Below are 18,958 nucleotides of genomic sequence, written 5' to 3'. Positions count from 1 at the left end.
TACTAAAATAATGCTTAATGCAAGTTATGTAGATGGTTATAAAACTGTGAAGTCCCAAAGTGGCTTGCTATTGTGCATATTGCAGTTTTATTGTTCTCTTTTTATGCTATCACTGTCTTCCATTTAAAACAAATAGCCATAAGTAAAAATGGTAAAACTACTACTAAGTAAATGTATTCTAAATATAATATATTGAAGACCTAAAAGTTACTGTCTGTGAACATCTGAAAGTAACTGAAATGCAACCTAGTCCATATTGTTTCTTTGTGTTGTGACACAGAATTTCTTGATTTAAAGGTTTTAGTTGAGAAATTTTGTGCTTTACAAATACTGCTTTTGAAAGAGCATTAATACTCAATTTCAAAAGGCTTTTTGGTTATTCCTTGCTTTCTTTTCAATCTATTGAATTCCTTTAACATAGCTCAAGATTAAAAAGGATTATGTAGTTTGCAGTACATTGGTGTATTGACTATAACTAATTGTCCATTTATTAAATATATGCCAATTCTGAATTGATTCATCCCAAAGCAGCTAATAAGTCAGGTGGACTTCTACCTTATTTAGCATTTGATTATAGTATTGTTAAGCATAGGAGTACTTACTCATGTGCAGTGTTTGCAGCATGTCTCCTGGGTTGAAGTAAGGGATATTGTTGATACTACAATCTCACTGATGTCTTATGTCAGTTAATTATCACAAGCTGTGTTGTTTTCCAAGTCAAACAGGAATCAGTGATCAAAATTAGAATCCAAGTATTTTACATGGTTTTGTCATTTTATTGAACGCTTTATATTAGTTTTCAGAGCAGTTGGGACTCCACTAACTGAATTGTCATTAAATTCATCACTAACTAGATGAGTTTTCTGGGTTTGCTTTGTGTTTCTGATTTTGTTATACCTTTTTAGGTTGGCTCCTATTTGAAATCTCCAAAATTTCCCATTTGGATACTTGGCAGTGAAACACACCTCACAGTCTTTTTTGCCAAGGTATGTTAGATGTAATTTTTGGTAACCTCAGGCAGATAAACACCACATAAATTCAAAGTTCAGATCTTGCTACAATGTGAGTTTCATGTGGCTTTAATGTAAAAATGTAGTCACCAAACCTTTTAATTAAGCCTTCCCTCAAAGGCAGTTTTTCACATGGTTTAATGATATCTTATAAATTTTAGTCAAGTCTTCCGGTTCTAGCATAATTTATTGGGCTGGGGGAGGGTATGCGTTAGAATACCATAATTGGCATAAGTACTGTCTCAAATTTCTATAGTGCAAGAGAGATATAAAAAGGAAATAGTTATGTCTAGGTACCTGTTAGCTCCCTGACAATACTTTCACAATTTTTAATCTGTAAACATAGTTTGTTGTTCTAGATAAAAAATAGATATCAGGACTGTTACGATAATTCCTTATATTTATTCTACCAGATATGTACTGTAAACTGTGAAACACACAACATGCTTTTGAGAGGAGTTCTCAGTTTAAAATCTTAGACCAAGTTTTCTGAAGAGACAGTTTCTGTTTCTTTAGTTGAAGATTGTAAGTTGTTTTCCTTATATTTTTTTATTTCTGTAGAATACTTCTTTCTGATTAAAAATATTTGTTGAAACTTTAAGTAGTACTTACTAGTACATTTATTAGTACTTATTAGGAATGAACTTTCCTGTACTTAATATCTCGCAAATGAATGAATATTTTAGGTGTACATTTTGAAAATAAGTACTAGAACATATGACAAAGTTAAAGCCATAATTTCTTGAGCTGTTGAATTTCCTTAAGGAAAATGACCTAATCTTTAAAAAAAGGACACAAAACCTAAGGTTTTTCTTATAAAAACAAAAAAACAAACCCCCACAATACATTGCAAGTTTATGTGTAGCAGTATTTCTTTACCTTCAAACTTAAATTTAAAAATCCTTTAAATTAATTAGTCTGTGTTGCACATTGAATATTTTTTTGCAGATTCTGATGCAAATGCTATAGTAGAACTTCCCTGAATCCCCTGTGCCTGATAAATGCTCTTTCTTCCCTACTCCATGGTAATAGAAAAATTGTTACCTTCCTTTGAATGTTTGTCTTCTGCCTTACTCTCTCTCCAGTCTTTCCTGGTAAAGTTTTTTTATTTCAATTTTGAAATTTTATGCACAATTTTTCTGAATTATACCATTGAAGTCGGTACTTTGTCATATAGAGAGCAGTCCGATGCAAATAGGCATAATCACTCCATTATACAAGTCAAGTGTACCCGTCCAGAATGTTATTACACCTTCTAATGTTTTTTTGTCTACAGTGACCATTTCCAGGTAGAAATCCATTTCTAATGCTCTTCTTTTAGGAAGTTGAGTGCTGTTTGCTGGGTTTAAAGTAACTGGGCATCAACATCGGTGCCTCCGATACAGCCTTGTTCCTCTTTCTTCATTGAACTCCGCTTAGTCTGTGGAAAGCTTCACCTTGTGATTAATACCTTAGGAACTAAAAAGCAGGAAAAGGAAGCAACATGGGCTTGGCAAATAATTTCCTAGAAATTTTTTTGATGAAAAGAAGCAGGAGCTGAAGGTGTGTAAAAGTTCTGAGAGTCCTTGAATTTGAATGTCTGACCTCACCCGTTCTAAAGTAAAGGTTGCTGAGCATTTCAGGTGTAGCAGAGATGTCAGCTACAGTGGAAATATGAATCATGTCGGCAATCCATTATTTTATCAATTGAAGCTACATGCCAAAAACTACAGGAAGAAACTTGAATTCATTGCCAATGGTTAGTCAGCAAGTTGTTAAAATATTGTGTGTAGTTGTCTAGATTGTGCTTGAGACTGAGGTTGTAACTTCTAGCTTGATAATGAGTTTGACTATATGAGAAAGAAATCTTCTGAATGGAAAGAGGAAAATGGGCTGTGGAGCCAAAAGCAGTGCAGATTAAGTTTGAAAAAAACAAATACAGCTTTAATTCTTTCAAGCTGCATATGATTTACAGGAGCCTAAATGCCTATGTTTAAATAGAAGAACATTAGGCAATTTTTAAGTAGAATAGTAGTCACTTTTGTCATTAGCTGAGTAACTGGGCCTAGAAACATAGAAAAAGCCGATCTTCCTAGGCTACTGTCACTATGGACAAGCAGCATGGGGAAATTAGGGAATGGGACAGAATTTTCACTGCTATTTTGAGGACTTTTCTTGAGCATGGAGGTTCAACAAGTAAAAGGTTTTACTCAAATTCTGCATACCACCTTACTCAAAGAAAGTTGGCTGCTGTTCTTTAGTACTCAGGTGCTTCACTCAGATTTTTACATTTGATGTGGAGTACAGCTATAAACATTGTAATCTTAACTGTGGAATGAATGATCATCCACCTTGCTTTTCTATCTCAGAACATTTTGAATTAAATACTATAGACATGTATTGCTGTCTGCCAGAATATATTTGCATTACTCTAAATGTGGACCATTCTGCTGTAGCTGTGAGTTTCAGAGAAATGTTTTTCAGTCATACTTTCTAAAATAAATAAATTTGTCCATAGCTGCCATTCTAAAACTTTCCACATTTTCAGTGGATTTTAATGAATGGGCAAAATGCAGCACAGCATCTTTGGACTGAAGATCACACTCACAGCTTAAAGTGAAAATAAAAAAATGAATTAAAGCATGTAATTTGCCTTAAATTCTCTTGTAACTGCTGCTGCATGAAATAGCCTTAAACAGTGACACCTGAGTCAATTCCTAGTTTTATCAAAAGTCTACCAGTGGGTCAGCAGTTTGCCCCATTACTAAAATAATAAAAATTTTATTCTGTCTGCATGGACTTTATCTCCACATCTTGATTGTCAAAACTCATTAGGTATGTATGGCAATGTTATCAATCTCATTTTACTACAAGGAATTGGAGGTAGAAAGAAATAACTTGAAGAAATAATTTCTTCCTTAAACCAGCAATTTTGATGGAAGCACATTTTATTGAAGAGAGTATCAGTAGTTTTTCTTCCTGGGACTTAGCTGAGCTGTCGCCAGCCAAAGTTATTTACATTTAGATGTTTCGGAGGCAACCATGCAGACACAACAAGTTGAAATGTAGTGGATAGTCTTCTATACAAAACATGGAAACATGAGAATACTCATCACAATATTTTGATCCACTATCATCCACTTCCGTGGAAGTGTTCTTTCTAGATGAAAGAAAATAGAATCTGGAAACATCTGAAATGAAGCTTCACCTGACATCTTCCATATTTTAATTTCTAAGGTAGACTGTATTGAGCAAAAATAGTACAGCTTGGTCTGCAGAGGAGCATGCAATGAAGTTGGAAAGGACATACAAACACCTGTATTACCTAAATAGTTAGTTCTTCAGAACTGATACTTAACATGTATCATAACAGAGCTGAAAAAACTTGTTGTGAATAGTTGGGAGGGCGGACAAATGTTAGCAGGGAACCATAATTACTGCCAGCATATTTTTTCCTTTCAATTACAACTGTGTGTGTTTAAGGCCAGAAAGTTGCTTAATGCTCAGCAATCCAAATTTAACATTCACTGAAGAAGTAAAGGTGGCTATTACTCCTAGTGGTCATAGACTCTGCATTTGCAACAAGGTAGATCTTCCCTGAAAAGTGAGTATGTAGGTTCTTCACAGGCAACTAAATCCAAGCAGCCATCATTTCTGCCTCTCCCTGCCCTCCCTTCCTTTCAGTGAATAAGAAAACTTCCAAATGGCCTCAGGCCAACAAAAACAAACAAGGAGGCTTTCATCTGACACACTAAGTATCCCTGCATGCTCTGTCAGATGGTGCTAAGGCAAATAGACAGTACTGTAAATGTCCTCTAAAAATCAACTTTAAAGTTATGGTTTGGTTTTGGTTTTGGGTTTGTTTGTTGTTTTTTTTTTAAATGTAGGGAAAAGAGAGAGTGAGAAGTGGGGCGGCTCTAAATTACTTAATGTAGGGATAAGGCTGTGATGCTCTGGATCAAATGCTGTATGGTCAGTTCTCTGTTATTTTTATGATACTCATAATGTAGGAAGTTACGACAAGCTGAGACTATTCAGAACTTTAAGGAATGTCAAAGTGCAGTCAGACACTGTATAAAAGAATACCAACAGATTGAAATGTTACATGAAATATAACAAGAAAATGTTTCAGTGCAAACAATAGGAAACACAACAGCAGATTAATAGCTGCTTTCTAAATACTATCTGCTGACATGCAAATTCACAGGGTCTGGAATTTTGAATTCAGACTCTTTGGAAGTAAAAACACAGCATGGAATGAGTGTCTGTCTGGTGACTTCAGGTGATTGAAACTGTCCATGGGGAGACTTTGGAGCTGTGTAAGTTTTTCAGAAACTCCCTTAGTCTGTTCCCTTGTCTTGGAGCACACAGGCCACAACAGAATCGACTATCCATGTTCAGCTACAGCATTGTAGCATTCATAGTCTTGAAGAATCAGATAAGCAGAGGAAAGTCCTGGCTGAGACATCTGAATAAGTTACAAATTACTGTTTTTCAAGGAAAGTGTGCCTGTTCTGCTGTGTTGGGACTGTACTTATGGTTTCAGATGACATTTATTTATTTTTCTAACTTTGATCACTGTAACCTGTTCTAAATATTCTCAGGGCCTTTCTTCAGCATCCTTGATAGTATTGTCTCTCAGAAGAAAGAACATTCACTTCTCTTCCTAAACAATCTTTTTCATCAAAGTTCAACAGAGGGACACCTGAGCAAACACTGACACTGCTATAGGAGATCCTGAATTTGGGTCAGTGGTGTTTACCAGAACTGGGCTAAGGGGCGGTGTTACTGGGTACAGCATTTAATCTCAGAACACCAACAGAGAATGTCAATGGCCGTGAAAGAAAATAAGGTGCATGTGTAAAAATTCAACCATTACTAGTATGTGTCAACAACTCTGGTATCTGCAAAAGTAACCTATGTATATCCAAATAAATTGTACTTATCCTTTAACTTAGGAACTCTTCTACTTTGGGAAGGTAGTGAAAAATATCTACACACTTCCTTCTGTTTTTTGCTCCCATGACTGGTGAATGCAGGTAATCAAATTTTGAAAAAGTCTTTCTTCATTAGAGAAGAAATCAAAATCGGATTTTGAAGAATTCCACTTCAGGAAATGGTTACAGAGTGTGTGGTTTCAGAGTCTTTAGTTTCTGTGAGTAAGTGGAATTCATTCTGGTTGGTACAGTCTGGATATCTAATAGAAAGAATATAGAAGTGTGAGGCAACTGCAGAAATAACTTCTGGGCTAAAGCAGGTTTAAATTTTCTGTGTGCTGATTAAGAGCAGGGGGACAGATGCTGCTTTGTTCTTGACAATAGCTCTGACCTGGCTAAATCAGCAGTGAATCTTCAAGTATTTCTATTAGCTGTTAATTTAAGAGCTCTTTTCTGAGGGAAGAGACCTCTTTAAAATGAATGTTAGAGCAGGGTGTTTCCTGTGGGATCTGTGGGCCCCCAAAGAGCATTGAAGTTACTCTACTGATTGGTTTAAGCTTCATAGTGTAAATGCTATTGCTAAATGAATTTAAATTGTTCTGAGTAACGCAGTAGTTCATAAGGGTTGCTTTGTCCAAATACGTTTCCTAGCAGAAAAGCCAACTTCGAGGTCTCATAGTTGGCAGGGGGCACCTCAAAATAAAATTCTTCTGTAAGGTATCTACCCTGTTCTAGCTTTGCGAGATCACAGAGCATAACTATGAAACCTTATTCTGCCCTTTGTGGGTCTGCTCCAATTTTACTTCCAGATGACTTTGTTCCTGCTACAGATGTGTGTTTATAGAAACAGCCACTTCTGGGCGGTTTCTTTGTTTATTGTTTGTTTGGGAGGCATTCTATGGGAAAACTTGTGCTTTTGTCATTCATGTAAGTGACTTTCACACCAGGATTTATCCAAGTAGCTTCTAGATTTTGTCTAAATTTTTCATTGTAGTAAGAGACTTTATATGTGATACAACAGTGTATGGTGGCATATTTGTTTTTAATGAAATAAGTTCATGACATCAATTTACCCAAGTCATGGTGGCTCTATTTTCTCTAAAGATAACAAACCTGGAGTACTGTCATTTATGAAGTGTCTTTATTTCTATTTCTCTCTTTTTTTTTTTTTTTTTTTCCCTTTCATTAGAATTGTAGTTTTGGCTTTAAGTGGAGGTAGCTTTAATGAGAAACTTCAGCCATCATACGATTTTTGGCTTTGGTCAGGAGAAACATTTCTGTCTCCTTTTATTTTCCTGTTTCCCATATTGTTGGAATGAGCAGTCAGCTGTGATAGCTGCAAAGAAAAATTGAATCTCTCTGTCTCCTCTTAGTTTTTGACAGTCTGTACTTCAACTGTACTAAAAGAATTTTTAAATAGTGGAGAAACCAAAGCGCCTCGTAGTGGCTATACCAAGTTTTGACAGGACATGGTCTTTTTCATGTCTAGCACAAGGTTTGGGAAAGAAGAAAAGGTTGTGAAGAAGCCAGGTATACCCCCTCCAGTCCAAGAGTTAAAGTACTAATTTAGGTTTTGCCATGTCCCTGACATCCTTTCAGTCCTGCAAAGTGTCTTGGAGAACTCTGGACTTCCAAGAAGAGCAGAGATATCCAGAGGATAACAGAAAGATTGAGCGGGAAGATTGAGGTGTACATGTCTGTCGTTGGCAAGTGGGGCTGATCTGCAGAGCTAGACAGTTAGGGCTCATAGATCATTGTGCCATAAGAAATCCAGTAATAGATGTTGCAGAGGCCAAATCATATTCTAGTGCAGTAGACTCGAAACACTGATTACGACATACATTATTACATGCTGAATCAAAGAGAGTCAAGAGACTGTACTAAAGTTTTCAGGATTTTAGTGGGCCTGACTTGAATTTTCTGGTTTTGGGGTTGGTGATACAGGATCATCACTCCATCTTCCTGAGTCAGGTGGGACTCTAGTTACTCAGGATTTTGGGGTCTTTCAGGTATTATTAGAAGGATGGAGTGTGGTTTGAGTCCCTGCCACACAGTTACAAAGAGGCCTTAAAGTGGAGATCCAGCTATACAGATTTTATTTTTCTAGCCTAGTACAGTAACTAAAAATGTTGAGCTAGGAAGAGAAAGTCATAACCATAGGATCTAAGGTCACATGATTGACTTTTATCAAGACTGGAGTACAATAATATACCCATACATGTTGAGGAAATTGCATGTGAAAAGTATTAAAGAGCATTCTGGTGGTCTTCCAGTTCCTGAGGCTGGGTGGTAAAGAAGTTGATGTCTTTTGAACACTGGAGAAATGAATCTTTGGGCAGTGGTAGGCATTTTGACAATTTGTGGCAAAAATCCTGAAGTGAGAACATCTAGGTTAAGGTCCTGTAATGCTTGTATTGCTCTTCTCAGAAGAGCTGTATGTCCCATAATAATGAGTAGCAATTATGAGGACTTAGTGCTCAGATCACAAAAAGGTAACTCAGTCATGAGGTTTTGCATTATTTGTTCTTAAAATTGAGACATAGAAATTGTAATGTAGAGGTCATTAAATTGAGAGACATAAGACTCTGAATGTTAATCTAATCAATTATTTGGGATTTACCATCCTAAAATAATTGTATTCACTGTGTTTACCCCAACTCTCTGATTTCAGCCATTTAGTCATATTTATATGTTCTCTAAAGTTTTAGAAAATTTTTGACATTCATCCCATTATGTACAGCTTTCAGAATGATCATTTAAGGACATTGTTCATGGTTGGCTGATATTGACCATGAAATGTAATTGTATATGCCCCTAAGCAAATAAGCAAATTACTTCCTTTTGGGAAAAGACTTCTTGTCCATCTGTTTTCTTTCAGAGGGGGAGGTTCAGTTTTTATATATGAAGTAGTTGAGAGTACAGCTGCTTAGATAATATAACTTTTCATGTGTGTGTTTGAGTTGTTTCAATTTTTGTGTCACTGAATTCTTTCTCCTGGAATGTTACACATTTTGATACTGTTTTGTGCTGAGGTAAATGAGAGAATGATTTTGTACTGACTCCTTGCATCCGGTTTCCAAGCCTAGATGAAAACTTGTAAAATGGGGTGTGGGGAGTAGTTCTAGCAGCTCCAATAGGAACCTTTGATCCAGCAAAATTAAGATGTAAAAATTGAAAATAAAACACTACCACTTGTTGCATGAGATGCCCTTTGAAATGAAGGAAGGAAGGAGGGATGAAAGAAGGAAGGAAAGAAAGCCAGCACAAGGAAGAGAACCTTTTCTAGATCCACAAATGAAAAATGAAGGAATTTCCCAAGAACTGCTAAGCTCTCAATTTAATGTATTGTAGGAGCACTTCTGAATTGGAAAACTTAGAAAGAAAATACACTTAAGTAATGACCATGAAGATCACATTGACCATTTTTAGAAAACTTGTATTCCTTAATCATTTCAAGTCCATTTTAAATACAATTAGGAAGAAAAGTGATTCTAGTAGTCATATATTTATTCACTTTTCCAACTTGCTAGTTACTTTCAAAGTGTATACTCTGTTACTTTCCGTTTGCTGAGTTTGCATTTCAGTTGGTTAAGAAACAAACTTTTGTCTGATTTTTAAAGATTAGCAGTAGGCTGTGGGAACATATTTGAGACTAATGTACGGTCATTTCCATGAAACAATATTTTGACTATAACTTAAATGATACATTGTTTCTGAAAGTTAGTTAGCTATATTTTTAGTGGAATAGATTGTGAATGTGTAAAGCACCTGTTGTGAAAAATGCACAAAGCAGCATGGTGGGTGATTTACTGTCCATTTGTAGGCAGAGCAGTCCTGAGGAGTATTTTTTCCTTTTCCTTGTATTAGAATGAATGACTTTCATATATAAACTGAAACTGGGGACTGGAAGGTAATGGATTGGGTCCTACCCTATAAGAGTACTTACTAACATCTAGAAGGAATTATAGCCTCCTGTTTCAGGAAGGAGGGTATAAGCAACATCTAGTTTGTATGTATGTTAGCCTATCAAATGAAAGGCTGATTTTTAAAGAAACATATTTTAGTTTTTTCTTTCTTTTTCTTAGTATATGCAGAGTGGCTTGCAAATAGTAAACGCATCAAAGACATTGCTAAATGCAATTTTATAAGTCACTGTATCAAGTAAATTCTGAAAGTCAACATACTGCATAGAAACAAAGGCTAAGAACATCATTGTATCATTCTGTATCCCTTTTAGGTGTGAAACCAATGTTGGTTCCAGCTATATTTGATACAATAGCGAAGACATTGGGCCCGAGTCATCACATGACGGGTAGATATTCTGTTTTTCAAATTTGGAGGAATAGGCATCCTGGCTCATTGTTAAATATGATGAATAAATTGTTAGAGTTTTTAATAGTATTGCAATTTTAAAATATCAATCACATGGATATTTACAGAAATGTGTTGCATAAAAAAATGTTATTCCCAATTCCAAATGAAGTGAAAAACTAAGTGCTGATGGCTTTTTACTCCATCATTTGCTGCTTCTGCTAGTCAGGTGCCCTGGCCTTTCCAGGTACAAGTCCTACTCAATTCTGCCACAATTATTCTGTTTTCAGCTATATTAAATAGTGAAGTATTGTTTATGCTATTGCTCAGATAGCAATGCAATAGTATACAGCCATCCAGTGAGTACTGACCTGAAGTTTTTTTAAACACACCTTTTTTAATGTTATGTGCTCTTGTATGTTGCATTACTATTTTTTTTTTTTCTGCTGGTCACAAAGCATATCCGCCTCACTTAATGCTTTGACATTTAGCAGTTGCTTTCTTGATTCTGCATTTGGCACATGCTATGTTTGCAGCTATTCCAGTATGCTGGTAATGTTCTGAAATTAGGTATTGTTTATATCTATATCTTTGCATAATTGATTTACAGACCCCTTCTTTCTTTTGGGTCATTTCTACTGAATGTTATACAGCACAACTTAGAATCCTTCCAGTGTCTGATGGCTTCCAAGTTGTGTATGCGTTAATGGTTAGCTCACAGTAGAACTTGGCCTGAAAAGCACAACTCTGCTTCAAAAGCCCTTTTCTCATTTGCATGTTATAACTTGGCTTTTTAGTGCTCAAAATTATTTTACACTTTAGCTTTCTGCATGTATTTGGATATTTCTCAAATTTCCCCAAAATAATACTACTACCCTTTTTATTTGAGGCCTCTTCATAGTGGAGCAGGTATTATTACACCCTAACCAATTTGTAGTTCATTCGGTATTTGTGAGTAGATGGAGGGGAGAGGCATAAACTTCTCTTTTATTCCCTTAAAGACCTTTTAAAGTCTTAGCCCAAAAGCTTTAACTTTGATAAATTTAGTGTGCTTTCATTTCCTTCTGGTTTACCAATCGTTGAATAGTATGCAAACAATTAGGAAGAAAATACTAGGTTTCTTAATAGTTAATCTGGCGTCAAGTGAAGAATGAAAAGAAGGATGTTAGCTTCATGCAGTAGAATACTCCTTTCCAGAAAGTATGTAAATGCAATGGTGTGCTTGTGTTCACATCAGGCCTTTGGCATGACTGTGTATTTATGAAGGAGATAAGGCAAAGGTAAAAGATGCTGTTTGTCATAAGATGCAGCCTCAGCACATGGAGGGGGAAAAAAGCTGAGTTCAGTTTCTGTGCTTTATTCAGTAAGTATATATGCATGATTGTCAAAGTTTCTAAACCAAGGCAGGTCAGTAAATAAATCAATTTGGGCCAGAAAGTAGCATATTCATAGTCAGGGGTTATCTTCATGGAATCATTCCGGAAATGGAATTTTAAAAGAGAAATTTTATTGAGTCATTTCCACACAGATTTTTTTTTTTTAAGAGTCCCAAAATCTAACCCACTGTCTTCCAAAATAAGGAATTTATGCTTGTAGTATCACAATGAAGAGACATGATAGGTAAGTAGAATGAACAACTTCGCCCCATATTCCATGTCTCCTTATATGGGGTAATAGGTAGAAATCATAAACTGTGATAGTGCCAGTCTCACGCCATCCATTCTTTGCTCTACAAGCCACCTTCCTTTTTATTTTATTCTATCTTCTAATTACAGCCTACTAACTGCAGAAATTGTTTCTAGATAATGATATTGGGAATATTATTTTATTGGAAATCTAGTATTCACTATGTGACCAAATGGCAGTTCCAGAATTAGCATATGAACTGATGGTATACCCATTGTTCTTCTGTTTCAGAAAATGAATCTATATGAGTGGCTGCTAATCTGTGCTCGCCTGTTATAAATACATGTTCTAGACCGATTCCTCAGATTCTTTCTTCCCCTTAGAATTTTTCTTCCTGAAAAAGAAAAATGTCCTGAAGTCATAAATGTATCACAAAGCTTATGAAATAGAGAGTTTTAAATACAGTTATTGAATGTGTATTAAAGGTATTTTAAAGTTAAGTGTTCTTGGGCTAAACAACAAGGAAATTATTTTGTGGTCATTTTCTGTCTTTCTGCATTTTTTCCCCCCAAACCTCTGAAGACCAGATGTTCTTTCTGAGCAGGGCACCATGTATCCTTGGGAAGTGGAAGATGAGATTTTTTTTTATTCTCTGTTCAGCCTGCTTTATTCCCATGTTCCCAAACCCTACTGGGATAGATGCAGGAACTAGAAACACTAAATGAGACTGCCAACATGACAACATATGCTTCAATAATAAAAATATTCTTTAAAATAGTAACTGTTGTCGTCCTGTAATGAAACTTTATGCCAAACTCTCCTTTTTGCAAAACTCCCCAACTGCCTAATAAATGGGTGACATGACAGACTGAATTTGTATAGAGAATCTGTATGTTTCCAGGAGACTTCAGGTAATTTTATAAATGGCAGGAACCTGGTTGAAATCAGTTTGGGTTTTAGCTGTTCTTTGATCCAGAGAACCTTAATGCATGTGACAGCTGTTGAACCCCTGGGAACATTAGAGAGAATCCATATACAGCATCTGATTTCATCCTGTACAAGTACAATCACAAATACCCTTAGCAATCCATTTCTAACCACTTTTTGCGAAGCACTCAAAAATGAGTTTTTCATCCCTTTATTGTCTCTCTTCATACTGATAGCAACTTTGTTGTGTACAGAGTAACATCTTTAACCTCTTTTGACAAGGCAGCTCTACTTTCAGGTTAGGATATGTGAATGAATGAATTGAAAGCCTAAATGTGGAAGGAGGAAAAAAACAAAAAAAGGGGAAGCAGGGACTGTCTATGGTGGAGAAAGCTTTTAACTCTTCCTAGCAGAGATGAAGCACATTTAGTGAAATTTAAGACATTACCTTAATTTTCTATCTTTATTTCTCCCTTTAAGTAACATCAGAAGTCACATTTGATTAACTGTCTGAATAATATATTTGTATGTTTCTAAAACTGAAGTAACCTCATTTCAGTATTTAAGTGCATTTTTTCCAGTGTTGGTTTGTTTTACATAAGGGTGTGAAATATGTTAATATATTTTCGTATTTTAATTTGTATGTATAGGAAGTCCAATGCCATTTTGGTCTACCAATTGATAGTTTCGGGAATCTTTGTATGCATATACATTTATATATGTACTTTAAAAATAACTGTTTTGTGTTACAGAGGAGTGCCAAAGTTGTCAGTCTAAGACTTGAATAAGTTAAAAAAACTTTGCTATGGAAATACTGAGACAATGTGGATGTACTTAGGAAAAAAAAGTTCAGTGACTGCATATGCATAGTTAAGAAAACTAATGTAATAGGGGTGATGCGAGATGGGCTTTACCGTGAAATACAGCCTTAAGGAGAAAAATATCACAAGTTTTGTATTAATTAAAGGAATAAACATACTGGTTTTCATAGAACCTAATTGCTTTATTCTGCTAATACTGGAATTAGCTACCTGAAATACCAAATTCACATATGAACATAAAAGGTGATACTGTTTCTATAATAAGTGAAAATGTGTAAAGTTCGTGAATATTTAGTATTTCCTCTATACATGTATTACCATATGTATGTATAAAGATTCCCTAAAATACTATTTATCAGTACAAAATAGAAGTGAATTACATGGCATTATTAATATATCGTTTTCCTAATTACTTCATAGAGCTCATACATTTCACATGTAAAGCCATAAGATATTACTGTTAGAATAAATAACCAGGCTAGTAATTGTCTTTTAGAAACACTTTTGTCATATGTAAGTTATAAAATAATTAATCTGGTCCATTTTCAAAAACATTTCATCGTGCTGATTGAAGCAAACCAGAGGGTTTTCATCATCCCAAGAGAGAATTACATGGTTTAAGTGGGGAACTGAACACTTGAAGCTATTTTCCAACATTAAGTGCAGCTTTCAGTACTGTGAGAACTGTATATAGGAAGATTTTCATTTCTGCAGTACATCTTCGCTGGCTTTGAACTCTGCTATCAAATGTTTCTGTCATACTTGTTAATTTCCCACCTCCTTATTGTAATTGCTGAATAGAGTTAGTATGTTAATGCTCACCACGGGTTGTATAGCAAACACTTCATGTCTATGGGCTGAAATAGTATTAGATATAGAAATAGTATTTAACACAGATGTTAATTTTTTTAAGTAGAAAAAAAGTAGCATGATAATAGAAGCTACCATTCATCTTGAGTGAGTTATATTGTGAAGTTTTTGGAAGTTGGAATTTGCTCACTTCCAGTTTGGTTCCTCTTAGGAATAAAGTTTGGCGTTTGTATAGCACTGTACTCTGTCCTCAAAAAAAAAAGAAAAAAAGAAAAGTATCCAAATATAGCAGACAAAAGATAATTTGAAAAGCTGCCCTTTCGGATTAAACTTGTGACTGGAGGGTACATGTAATTTAGTAATTAGATAAGAATTAGAGAAGAATTCCAGTAAACTCCAATTTGCTGACTCCTGGTCTGTAATTCCAGTAATGTATTTTTGCTTTCAAAACGAAGACTTTGTTCTGTAATGATGAGTAAAGCAAGTTAGTAATTGTGAATTAAAAAAAAAAGACTATATACCTAGTCTTTATTGGTTTACAGTAATCTCTTGTAATCTGTCTTTCAAAGCAGGGGACATGGTGAAGAAGCTTTTTTTTTTTTTTTTTTTTTTAACGTGTCAACGAGTGAATTGTTGCCTTCTTGTAATGTTTTGAACTAAAACACCAACATCTGTGGCAATGTAACTGTTAAACATGTATTCAATGTAGTTTGAGTTTCTCTTATTTTTGAAAAACTGCAATGCTGTGGCTTTTTTTGTTGGCTGTCTCATTAAACCACCCTTTCCCACAGGAATGCAGCATATATTGTGGTTTCCATAACTTAGTTGAGTGCATGTTAAAAGCCCTGCTTTCCAGATGGATAGGCTGACAGTGTGCTCACTGTAGATTCCTGTTATTAATTCTTGCTCTTTGGTTTGTATTTGCTGTTCCTCCACAGCCTCACCCCACCCTTGGATCAAGTAGGGTCCCTTTTCTGCCTGGGTAGTATGGGTGAAGGTGAGAAAGGATTTAAACAGTAGTCCATATGTAGGTTTTCATTCTGCCCTATTGAGAACTCTCTTCCGTTTGCAGTACCAGCAAGGTACTGCAGGTACTGTAGAGTAAATGCAATCCTTTCACTCTTATTCACAAGGCAGACTGCAACTACAGCCAGTTTGCTTCCCTTTAACCACCTTGCTGAAACAAATTGCTTACCATGAATGTTTCTCCACCACCTCTACGCCTTAATGAACACTTTCAGGTAAACTGTGTCATCTTCTGCTGGTCTGAATTACAAGGCCTGTATTTTATTTTCTGACGCGTGATAAGAACTCTGCTATCTTGGGGCTGGCATGCATCCTAAACTACATTTATGTCAAACAACATCAAACGCTTTAGTATGGACTTTACAGGTAAGGGCTCTAGGATTTGATTTGCTTTGTTGCCACAGTATAATTCTCCAACTCTGTCCCTTTTCAGGGACCCTTCACAATAGTCTGCCTAAATTGGCAGTAGATGCTATTTTGGTGAGTATTTTTAGAACCAGTAACTGCATACCTCAGCAATCTCAACATCTCTTCAGTGGTGCCTAAGAGGAAACAAGATCTATGGCCTTTGCATATCTGTTCAGTTCTTTGTATGATGGTAATAACGGCCTCCTACTTCAGATCTTAAGGACTCTCCCTCTTTCCTTGATTTGATAATTAGCTCCTAGGAGGACCCACAAGAAAGCTTTTATTTTATTTCAAGCAATGCTCAGGTTCTATTTGATCTTCTCAATCTCAGTGAGAACCAACAACTAAATTTTATATCACTGCAAGACTTTGAACCTATTTTTACTTCTCTAGTGATGTAGTCCATGTTAAATTTTCTTTGGTTCACTTCCTAGCCAGTCTCTGCAAGTAAAACAGTATCTGACACCTTTAGGACACATAACCTCCTTTGTATATGTGGTGATACATATGACACTTCTGCTCCTTGCCTCCAAATAAAGCTGCATTCAGTCTGTTCTCCCTCAGTTAAGTGGGTGGTTATTTCTCAGGCTGCAAAGAGCATTTCATCAGTTCTGGCTTCAGTAGCAGGATCCCTTCACCATTTGAAGAAGAAACCTCTGTGTCTCTCTGTCCTCTGGGGTACTGACACTGGATATGGCTTTTATGGCTCTAGAGATTTGTTGCAAATGGATTACAGCCACAGGATGAACTAAAGCTTCACATTCTTATTTTAGAGCACTATCCATTTTGAAATGCATTCTGGTCACGTGCGAAAGACCTATGCACCCAAATGATAATGATACAGTTACATAGTACAGCAGTAGGATTGTATGAAGTGTCTTTTCTCTTCAAAAGATAATCTCCAAAAGAACCTTACTGACATTTAAAATCAAATTTCTTTTTGAACCAACTCCACCGTGAGATTAAGTGACTGACATTCTTGCCTCTACACCATGCATCAGGTGTTGCTTAGGTAGTCTTACAGTATTAGGATTGTTCTGAGTTTTATCTTTTTACTTCCCATACTGTTAAAAACTGCCACTTCTTTCTTGGTTGTGTTTCTAATGGCATGTGTGGTTGAAGAGACAGGTGTTGCATTTCGCCCAGTTTAACTTGTCCCTTGAGTCCCACTCAGAGTAAAACAGAACAGGACCCCAGTGGGTTTGACATGGTTATGATAGTTTTGTTATCAGGAGCTCAGTACGTTCACCAGAGTCCCCAGCATTACATCTGGACCAGGAACAGTGATTAAACTATCTGATCCCTCCAGACTCAAAAATCTTCACAACGCTGGATTGTGGATGGCTGTCATTGGATAGGGACTTCTGTTCCTCTCCAGCATAAATGATAGGAATGTGTAACAGGCTCTTTTCCACCCTCCTAGTGGATCGAAGTTTCATCTTAGTTTGCCCGGCAATCTTTTCCTTCCACATCAACTGCAATAATTTTCAAATATCCACTTCAGTTGAGTAAAGAGATAAACAAAAGTCTATACTGAGTCAGTCCACTATTTTACTCTTTATTGGACTTACGCTTTTACCAAATGATTTTTGGATTTCTGGTCTGGTCTCTTCCTGCCACCTCCCTCCCCAACATCTGTCAGAACTGTCTGTACCCTCACCAAATGTTTTGCCATCTCTGAAGCCCCCAAGACTGATGTGAACCTTAATAAAGCAATGTTCTCTGAAGAAATCTAAGGTTGCTCCCCTGGGTAGTTAGTGAAACAGTACAACTACTTCAAATCATGTTAATTTAAAACTACATATAGAAGTGCTTCTAAGTCAAAGCATGTGATGTAAGTGCAGACCATCTGAAGCCTGTCTTCCAGCAGCTTGTCTCCTAGACCCTTTCTTAAATGTTTTTTTTTTTTACTCTTTCCATCTCTGTCTCGCACCTCTCTTTCTCCCTCTCCCACATGTGCAAATACCTGCTATAGTAACCCACCACTTGTCTCCTGTGATGGTCCACCCAACAACAGCCAGGCCTGCAGTCACAGCTCTGGGCTTGTGCCAGTGGTGTTTGAATGGTCTCTACCTATTGCCGAACACAGCGATTCACAGCAGGGTTCTGCCTTCCCTCTTGGTGGGAACGCAAACCTGTACATTTCCTCCCTACCTGGCTTCAGTTTCAGCGAGTCGTGAGACTCTATTCCCTCTGTCAAGTAAAACTGAAATTGGGCAATAGATGCAGAAGTCAGCTAGAGAGATGGGAATCGGTTTCAGAGATCCCATCAACCTTGTTTTCTTAGGAAACCATTTTGGAAAAGTTGCTGGCTTGAAAGCCACTGATTATAGCATTGAAAAAATACATACTTTTCTCTGTAATATAAGAATGGATTAAATAATCTTCATTCTTGCAGGTTTGATTAAATTATAGCAAGTTAAATAGTTGATAATTATCAGTGTTTCTAAATTTTCTTTAGGCAAATTTTAAAGAAGGAAGTTAGTACTACAATACGTAATTCTTCCACATATCCCTCAACACTGGTAGTGTAGAACTGTAAAGCAGTCCATATGTGAACAGATTTCATTTTCAAGGGCAACAGGTCTTTCAGGGTGGGATCTTTGTAAAAATTCATAGCCAGAATTTCAGTGTGGCTTAGCCATTATTTTCTGCTTTTGATTTGTAGAATGAAAACTTCTGGAATGTTTTCATTAAAACTTATGAAGAGTGTTTTTTGCTTCTGAGAGTAAACATGGGATCTTAAAATAACTGGTACTACTGATGAGAATAACTTTTCAAAGTAATATAAAATTACTTGTTTGTGTATCGCAAGAGCCAACGAGTGAAACATGATTTTTGGGACATGTTGTACTTAGTGTTGGAAACAATTATAATTAACTGTTGATGGGATTCCCTTATATGGAACTTTCAATGCATGGGATACATCAAAATACAATTCATAAGGCTGGGTGGGGGATGTATTTTGGCACATATGATGAAATATCAGCTTGGGCAGCTGAAGTATGTTTTTGTTAGATTTTTGTCACATTTTCAGCTTTGCTGCCTGAAGGAGGTATTTTACTTTTTTTTTTCCCTAGATACAAATATATGGACTAGTTGA

General features: G+C 36.2%; 1 protein-coding gene across 1 annotated transcript in view; it reads left to right on the top strand.

Moving 5' to 3' along the window:
* FAM188A (family with sequence similarity 188, member A) overlaps positions 1–18,958 on the top strand; it is a 60,132-nt gene that overhangs the window by 25,490 nt on the left and 15,684 nt on the right. Inside the window, exon 10 of the mRNA XM_010575989.1 lies at positions 906–986. Within this exon, the coding sequence (XP_010574291.1) occupies positions 906–986 (81 nt within the window). The remainder of the gene's footprint in view (positions 1–905; positions 987–18,958) is intronic.

The sequence above is a fragment of the Haliaeetus leucocephalus genome, unplaced genomic scaffold (assembly GCF_000737465.1).
Source record: "Haliaeetus leucocephalus isolate CR32 unplaced genomic scaffold, Haliaeetus_leucocephalus-4.0 Scaffold0, whole genome shotgun sequence".
NCBI classification, from domain to species: domain Eukaryota; kingdom Metazoa; phylum Chordata; class Aves; order Accipitriformes; family Accipitridae; genus Haliaeetus; species Haliaeetus leucocephalus.
This window is presented reverse-complemented; position numbering and strand designations above follow the sequence as displayed.